Here is a 9,450-nt window from a genome sequence, read left to right on the forward strand (position 1 = left end):
CACCAGATAGTAACCAGAAAAAAACATGGAAAAAAGCAATGACAGATAGTATCTGGTGAGCACAAGATAGTGACCAAAAAATAAATTAGAAGAAAAAAGAACAGATAGTAACTGGTGCTCACCAGAAAAGATTTTGGTGGACACCAGAAAAAAAAAACTTTTTCTTTTATTGTATTTTTTTTTCTTTGATGTCCCTTTAGGGGCTCCACATAAATTGTTGAGCCGCCGCCTGCACAGGAACTGACCGCCTGTATTTGATTCTTCTTCACGAGTGAGAATCTCGTGAGATTCAAAACTCCAATATATTTCTTCAGCCGCGAGATGACTACTCGTTTTGAGTGAGGAAAGGACTCGTGCATTTGGCCTACTGTGGTTTACTAATTATCACTCTTAGAAACCCTCAATTAGGACTTTAAAAGCCACATGAGAAAAACCCATCGTAGGTCCTCCTAACCGACTTTAGTGTGTTCATTTGTTGTGGAATAGAGAGCATATGAGTTAACCTCCTGAAAGTTCACGACAGTTTCAGGCCTAAGTTTCCTAAAATGAGTCAGGATTTCCGGTCTGGTTGAATTCGAGGTCTATACGATCCACATATTCCTTGAACACATTAGAGAAGGTATTTGTATTATTTTATGTCTCGGGGTTACAGGGGTACTTGAGCAGAAACAAGTTTGACAAACATAATCACATACATATAATCATTTATCATACCTATGGTCATATTAACATAAAAATACCCCATAGGCAGGATCTTGGGGTTTCAACAATATGAATAAAAAAAGAAGGAAATATAGTTACTGGAATAAATTAACTTAAACCTTTAATGACATAATATTACATAATAGAAACCTTATTTCTTATTTCTTGCTCAATCGCTCTGTGTGCTGTTTGACCTCACAGCCTGCGAGGTAATTGTAACAGAAACATGCAAAATACAGCAATTTGGAGGATAAACTCATCTAAATTCACTTATTCATGTATATTACATTTATAGAACAGATTCGTTTACACAAATTTTATTTATTATTTGTAGCAGAGGCTCATCCCTGCACAGATGTGCTTCAATTAAAAAAAATTAGAAACAAAACCGCCTAATTGGGAAGGAAACGGCTCAATCAGGTAACACTGGCGGAACGCGGTGCATTATGGGATCTGTAGTTAATATGTTTACCAGCTCTACATGTCAGCGGCCCATTAATAACAGTGATAGAAAATGCTATAATTACATGTGTGGCCCGCGGGGAGAGAAAAACATAAAAAACCCCGCTAAATGATCAATATATTGTCAATATCAATAAATGAGTTGATTACATGAGTTATGAAGAAGTTAAGTTGAAAAGATTTGTCTTTAATTTACATTTGAAAATCCCCTCAGGTGAGTCGAGGGATCTGGACTTATTATCTTCCTCCTTGTATCGTTTCACCGTTTATCCAACTAACTAAGATTATTTTGAGATTTTTTAGCTGTTTGCAGGTTTTCTGGAGTTTTAAGGTCCAGTTTCTGGTTGATGTACTCAAGTGACGAGGTAAACACCTTATCCATTACCTGACCCCATCTGTGCTAAAGAGTTTTAAACCTATTTCTGTCTTTTAATACTCAGAAGTTGGTTACATTGTTTTGTTTTTGCATTTAATTGTAGTTTTATACTGTTGTTGGTTTTTCATTTGTGTTTTTTTAGCTTCTGATGTTGTAAAAAGTTCAATAAAATACATGAATTTATACGTTTGAGGTGAAGGAACAAGCGCATTTTTAGAGTGACTCAGGATGTAAATACTTCAGCTTTAGTTGTTATCTTTGACAAACATGTTCACTGTTATCTCAACATGCAAAAAGGAGAAAAAGAACAGCAGATTACTTCTGCTTTCAGACCTTATTTACCATCTAAAACCTATATTTATGTCATTTTTTTCTATTAAAACTTACTTTAAAAGGAGAAAATCATTTCAAATGTAAGAAAACCTAAAAGTTTAGGATTTGGACCTTCAGAGCATCAGGTCACATGCAGAGTTTCCAGCAAACTGAAATGCTTCTGTTTTTCACACCTTCTTGTAAACAGAAACCTTTTAGCACTAAAGTGTAAAAACTCGACCTTCCTCGTGCCTTTGAAAACTTTTTAAAATTCTTTTTAATCTTAAACACCAAAGAAATTCCTCAATCTACAAACATTCAAGACGAAGAGAGTCATGCGGTTTACAAACTACAGAAGATCCTCTTATCTGAAAGTCTTATCTCCAGCTGCACACACAGACAGGAAAATGAATTTGTCACAGAAAACTTTGCAGAATTTTTAAGAGATGAGTCAAACTGAATAAGTCACATGTTTCTGCTTACATAAATCCTTTTATAAATTCTACAAGCCAAATTCTCGCCTCAATGTTTGTCGTTTTGGAAAATGGAACGCAGCCTACCGGTGCTTCAGATGAAAGTCCATCTCCTCTGCACGGCTGGGATGATAAAGTTCTCCTCTCATTCTTGCTTTCAGCAGCACAAATAAATGGATTCCTTGAAAGCAAACCTGAGACGGACAGAGTCGTGGAGGGCGGCGGGCGGCCTGCAGTTTTCTCCTCTCTCCGTTTCTAGCTTGTGACTGAGATCAGCTTCGCCGCATGACTGTAGGAATGTGGTTTGAGCTGAAACAGGAAGCTGAACGTCTGCAATCGTTTGACAGCCCGGAGCTACCTGTTACTGTTTGTGATGCAGAAAAATGCTTTAAATTTATTGTTTTCTCGTCCATCTGGTTTCCTTTTTACTGCAGAAGTTACACATTAACTCAAAGACTCACCAGAGTCACAAACATCTTCATGTTTGCTGAAGTGAAATGTCACATCCGTATCAGCTGCAGCTGCAAATACTGTCACGTGTGAAAGACTTAGAAGATTCATTCTTCCAGTCTGGTGAAAGATTTGGCAGAAATCTAATAATAATGTTAGTAAATTATTATATTCACCAGAAACAATGGTTAGAAAAATCTCTGTTCTAAATAAGTTTCATGAAACAGACTTAAAAACATATTTTCTTTTTTAAATTAGTCATAAAAACTGTTTAAATTCATTATTTCAAACCAGTAGATCCCAATTTTATTTTGAATTGTATTTTATTTCCCTTCATTGGTTTAGAATGTTTCTTTATTTGATATTCTTGAACATATTTTTGTTTTCTTTGAGGACAAGTTCTTCTTATATGTTGTTTCATTTATATTACACTCAAATATTTGTTTTAAATGATACTAAATTAATAATAAATGACTCAGAAGTAATTGTCCTAAAACTTTATTCACTTGAACATGAATTAAAACAAAATATTTTAGTTTAATTTGCACAAAAGTGTCTCAGAACACCAGACAGACCCATCATGTGTTTTTATAATAGTGACAATAATGCACCACGGATAAGAACAAGTCTTTGGACACCCAATTTATCTGTTATTGTCATTCAGTACTTTAGAACACCAAGTGAGGAGACAATAACTTTTAATGTAAGAATAATTTTTGTTAGATCTGACAGTTTTATAGACAAGAAAAAAAAGACTTAATAACATAAATATTGTTCTTCTCAAAGCACAAGTCTGTATTTAAAGAATGTGCATGAAAAGATTGAAGTGTGACCCAAATTTCAGTCTAAAGTTGGATGTAATGTAGAGCACACGTCTGTCAACTCTATCAAATCATCTTTATTTGTTTGGTGTCTTAAAAAGCAAAGACGACGTAGATTAAAAACTCAAAACATTAAGGATAAAGGCTAAAAGGTAAAACATTTAAAAACTAAATTATATAAAATAAATGAAATGGTGAAATACCACTGATTAAAGCAAATTGAAAAACTTAATAAAATATACTAGGAGGCAGAGACTTACTGTGCTAAAAATCTGGCTATAAAAACTAGTTTTTAATAAAAAAATAAAATAAAATAATGAACAAAGATGTAATTTTACTAACTGAGAATAATGACTGTGTGATAAAAATTTTTTGACTGCAAGAAAATAATGAAAAATATATATCATTTGTAAAAACAACTGATTAAATCAAACTTTATTTATGGAGAACTTATCATTCAACACAAAGTGCCATAAATAATAAAAGCATTTTTCAACTAAAAAACATGAGCAAAAGAATGTACAAGTTACATAAGATTGTAGTAATATAAAGTTATTAAATAAAAAAATCTTTTACAAAAATTCAGAAAAAAATTTGCGCAGTTTTACTTTATTTAATTTAATTTAATGTCCTTTTATTGTATTTTTTTATTTTATTAGATTTTTATGTTATTACTTTGTTGTATTTTATCATTTAATTTAATTTAATTTAATTTAATTTAATTTAATTTAATTTAATTTAATTTAATTTAATTTAATTTAATTTAATTTAATTTTATTTTATTTTATTTTATTTTATTTTATTTTATTTTATTTTATTTCCCCTGAGCGGAAGCAGCTCAGTGTTTGTCTGCAGTCATGTGACCCGCCCCCTCTCGGTCACATGACCGTATCCTTCAGTGTGCAGGCATATGTGCAGGACCGCTTCCGGTTTTGTCTTGTCAGTTCTTGGTTCCTCGTGTGCAGCTCAAAGTAAGATGAGTGGTTCGGGGAGAAGTTCGGGTGTTTTCGCGGGACCGGTTCTGGTGTCGCTGCTGTGCGCGCTGCTGCATCGCTGTGTTTGTTATAACATCTCTGCACAGGTACACAACAAACGCTTGTGACGTCACTGACGATACATTCAAGTTGGCTGTTTTTCTGTTAAATTTTGGCATTTTATTAGATTCAAAACGATGTTTTCTACACATTTCACAATAGTTTAAATTGTTGCTGAGATGTAGATTGTTTAACCCCTCATCTGCTGTCAGATCGACCCCGTGGTGTTTGAGGAGCAGCTGCTGTGGGTGAGCGGGGGCTCGGGCCATGTCGACACCTACAGGATCCCGGTGCTCACCTTCACCCCCAAGGGGAGCCTGCTGGCCTTCGCCGAGGGGAGGAAGTCCACATCCAGCGACATTGGAGCAAAGTTTCTGGCTATGCGGCGCTCCACAGACAGAGGTGAGGAGGACCCCCCAAACACAGACAAGGGGAGGTATGGAGCTACGTTAGGACCAATATTATTTGAAACCCAAATAAAAAAAATAGAAAAAAAAAATATTGGTGTTTGGCCAAAAAAAAGCAAAATGTCTAAAACTTTTTGCTATTCTATGAATCAACATAAGTATTTTCTGCTTCTTCTTTTTAGGTTCAAAACTCTCATTTTAAATTTTCTGTATCAAGTCTTTTTTTAACTTTCAGCTCTTTTTTTTTCTTGAATCAGGAAATTTCAGTTTCAAAACTTGTTTTCTCGTTGTGGTCAAAAATTTTCCAAAAAAGAGTTGAAAGTTTAAAAAAAAGTTCAAACTAAATTTAAAAAAAAAAATGTGAAAAGAATTTTTTGAATTAAAATTTTGAGTTTTAAAACCTAAAAAACAGAACGTTTAACCTGAGAATCATTAAATTTATTTTAGAATAGCTAAAAGTTTTGGACATTTTACTTTTTTTTAATTTGTTCAAACTTTAATATATTTTTCAATTTGTTTTATTTGGTTTTCAAATAATATTGGCCGTAATTTAGCGCCACAGGAGGGGGCCCACACCTGATGACATTTGATGCATTCACATGCAGCTCATAAAAACGAAACGCCGTCTCCACGCTGCAGTGCAACCTTTCTGTTTTGCTTTGCTTATATTTATCCACTTTCATGTTATTTAACTGTAATAAGTCACTTCCTGGTTCATAAATCAACTGAATAATCTATAACATTGAAGACTTTCAATAACCAGATTAATTTATGTGTTTATACATCTGAAAGCAACAAAGTTTTAGTCAAAAACTTAAAGTTGAGGAAGTGAAATAACTTTAACAAACTAAAGGATCAAAGGCTGAGAAACTCGTGTTGAAGCTGCTGTTGTGATTCACAAACCAAGCAAAAAAAGCTGCTGTTAAAGGAAAAATGAGCTGATCCACGCAGGAAAAGGACGAGGTGAACCATAAACTCTGAGGTTTCCTTTAAAAACAAACAAAAAAAGTTTTGTTTACGACTCATCTTCATCCTGGTGATCCTCCTCCCTCCAGGAAACACCTGGTCCCCGACGGTTTTCATCGTGGACGATGTGAAGAACCCCGACGGGCTGAACCTGGGCTCGGTGGTGGTGGACCAGGAAGTGGGCTCCATCTTTCTGATCTACAGCTTGTGCTTCCACCTTTACCACTGCCGCCCGCCCAGCACCATGATGGTGGAGAGCAGAGACGACGGCCTCTCGTGGAGCGCGCCCCGGAACCTCTCCGTCGAGCTCGGGGTCAAAGCGTTCGCACCGGGGCCCGGCTTCGGCATCCAGGTGAGAAACGGACGCAGGTGGCAGACCCCTCGAATGACCTCTTCTGACTGTAAAATAAGCTAATATTTAAGCTAAATTGTGTTTTGGTTGCTGTGTTTTATGGGAATCACAAGAAGCTAAATGGGGTCATTTACTTTATTAGTAGTTTTATTGTGGAGACTTAAGATTTCAACATTTTCCATTCATATTTCTATAAATCTCACATAAGTAAATAGCCACATTGTATGGCCTACAGGTACAACCCGCCATAGCCACACCCCCTTGTAGCAGATGCTACACGCCCCTCACCCACCCATTCTGCCCCTCCCCCGCCCGAATCGGAGCTGCATGGGGCAAATTTGTTTAAAAAAACTTTTTTTTTTTCAAAATGGCAACTTTTCTGTTAGAGTATCTCCATAGCAACCATTTTAATTTTTGGTTACCTTTGCGTGGCGAACAAATTTATGTATTTTTTTAGAAGAATCGTCCAAAAAAATTTTTTATTTCCTTGGCAACGAAGCGTTTTTGTTAGCCACGCCCACATTCCTTGCATGCTCATATCATATGTGATGTTGTTTTGTTCAGCTTGATCCAGCGATTCATGTATTACATTTTCACAATATTCTGGTTAGAAATGTGCGAGCAACAAGGGAACGCCACTTCTGCGAGCTCGCCACGCTGTTAAAAACCTTCAACCTATAAATCCAACATTTTTTCCAAGGAGCTTCCCAGTGATGATCAAAGAGTTAGGAGGTGATTGATTGACATTCCTTGGAGAAATTTGCATCTGTAGAAGATACTACGTTTTTTTTTTTTGTTTTGTTTTTCAGTTGACCTCCTTTTGAGGTCAAAGGTCAAAAAACTTCGACTTATCTGGTGGGGTGTTTGTCAGATGTTGTAAAGATCACTCAAACGAAAGTTTTCTTTTCCCATATTGTGGGAAAATTGCCACCAAGTGGTCGCCAAGCTGTAAATCCTGTGGCCATCCCATAATAATCTCAAAATTTCCTTTGGATATTCCCAACATGTGTGTTTTGGATTTTTTATTTTTACCCCTCGAGGGATTTTGTGTTGAAAAAGTAGTAAGACTCATCAAACACGTTTTTCCTGCTTTCTGGCTTTGAGCAACTCTGAATTTAAACTATTTTCCTTTAGTATTTTTTGTGAGTGTTTTTGCGTTTTTTCTCGTTTGGTTAGAAGCGCTACAGCCCAGCTAAGGGGAGGCTGGTGGTCTGTGGTCACGGGTCGCTAGAGGGCGACGGCGTTTTCTGCATCCTGAGCGACGACCACGGGAAAAGCTGGAGAAACGGCGCCGCCCTGAAGAGCATTCCTTACAACCAGAAGAAAAGCGCTCAGGACTTCAACCCCGACGAGTGTCAGGTACTTTTGGAACCTTATCGCTTCAAGTCCGTTCATTCTATTTTTATTGTTTTACACTGAAAAATATTTTGTTGTGAAAATCCGACAAGAATAGATATTTCTTAATTTTCCAAAAGAAAATCCCCATGAATTTGTGGGTTAAAACAACTTATTTATGAGATACAGTTACAGAACTTAATGCTGTGATCATAAAATAAAATGAATTTTACAATTTGATTCCCATAAAACGCATATTAATATTCAATTTGAGATTTTTTTATAAGTCATACTCCTTAACAAATGGGGAAAAAAAATTGTTCTGGTTGGGAAATATTGCGATACATATCGTATTGTGAGCCACGTATTGCAAAATGTATCGTATCACCAATACACACCTCTATAGTACAGCAACAGTTTATCACAGGTGATGACTTTTGTTTACTAAATTGATGATGTTGGACTTCCTTATTCCATTTAAACGTCTTAAATTGGTATTTTTAGTGAGCAAACAGGAACTTTAGTAAAAATGTTGAACTGTTTCATCATCAGTTTAGGAAACCCAAAAGCTGATGAGCTCACCAGGAAGCTACTGGAGTATTTTGTAATGATGTTTCAGCAGAAGAAAAGGATCTGGAGATCCTCGGTTGTTCCGATTGCTATTTTTAGTGGAAAACTAAATTGTTTTGCATCAGTCTGTGTCCATTTTTAAATATTAAATTACATTTAGCTCTAAAATGAATTGGTTGTGAAGAAAATGTTTGATTGTAGGGTTTTTAATGTAAATTTTGTCTTAAAAAATGTAAAAATGTATGTCTTTTACTCATTTATTAAACCCAAATAAAAAGGTTAAAAAGAATCCAGTAATTCATGGATAGCAAAGCAAAACTTTGAACTCTTCTGCCCCCTTGTGGACAAAAGTGAGCACTACATCTATAATTTTGGACTCAGTTGATAAAAATGATTCAGGATTGGTCAGAAATATCAGTTTTTCTGTTGTCTTGTAGCCAGTTGAGATGCGCGACGGCAGCATCCTGATAAACGTGCGGAACCAGAACAACTACCACTGTCGGTGTCGCGTCATGGCGCGCAGCCTGGATGGAGGAGAGTCGCTCCCCATAGACGAGCTCTACTTCGACTCTGAGCTGGTGGATCCGGCTGTAGCAGCTGGAGCTCTACAGAAGAACGGAATTCTGTATTTCACCAACCCCTCCAATGATCGCAACAGTAAGGACTATTCAGGTTTTTCAAAATAAAATGGGACCAATTTTCCTTGTTTTCTGGGGGGGGGCTGTTGGGTTTCATCATCGACTGTATCTAAGAACCGGACTTTTACCTCTAGCTTCAACCTACAACTATATATTTTTTTACAATTTTATTTACAATTTTTCAATAATTCCTTCAAGTTTACAATTTGTACTGTCAAGTTTAAAAATATTTTTAAAAATGTCAAACTTCCACCTGGTTCACCCCAACATGCGTGTCTGTGTTGATCTGTGTGTGTCTCCGTTTGTGTTCATTGATTGATGTTTAGATACAAAATTTGATCACATTTGTCAATTGCAGTTTTTTATTGTTAAAAATTGGTTATATTTTGAAAATTGTCTGGATTTTCTTGTGTATTTTGGCATAACTTCCTGCCAGAATTGACGCAGATCACTCGCGGCTCACGCTAAAAATGCCGAAATGATCGCTGCACGCCGCTTTGCATCTGGTGTGAACTACACTATAGGTTGAAAATGGTGGCGAACTGAATCTGC

At 36.1% G+C, this 9,450-nt stretch overlaps 2 protein-coding genes across 2 annotated transcripts in view; one reads left to right on the forward strand and one right to left on the reverse strand.

Moving 5' to 3' along the window:
- The window catches only part of LOC112162683 (transmembrane protein 268), a 10,807-nt gene extending 8,025 nt beyond the window's left edge, over nt 1-2,782 (reverse strand). The window contains exon 1 of the mRNA XM_024298566.2: nt 2,413-2,782. The gene's annotated coding sequence lies outside the window, so the exon portion shown is untranslated. The remainder of the gene's footprint in view (nt 1-2,412) is intronic.
- Nucleotides 2,783-4,607: 1,825 nt separating this feature from the next.
- Nucleotides 4,608-9,450, forward strand: part of neu1 (neuraminidase 1) — a gene marked incomplete at its 5' end in the record, with an annotated part of 8,171 nt that continues 3,328 nt past the window's right edge. Inside the window, 5 exon segments of the mRNA XM_024298241.2 lie at nt 4,608-4,677; nt 4,843-5,032; nt 6,093-6,355; nt 7,532-7,714; nt 8,698-8,917. Coding sequence (XP_024154009.1) covers nt 4,608-4,677; nt 4,843-5,032; nt 6,093-6,355; nt 7,532-7,714; nt 8,698-8,917 — 926 coding nt within the window.

The sequence above is a fragment of the Oryzias melastigma genome, linkage group LG11 (genome assembly GCF_002922805.2).
Source record: "Oryzias melastigma strain HK-1 linkage group LG11, ASM292280v2, whole genome shotgun sequence".
NCBI lineage: Eukaryota > Metazoa > Chordata > Actinopteri > Beloniformes > Adrianichthyidae > Oryzias > Oryzias melastigma.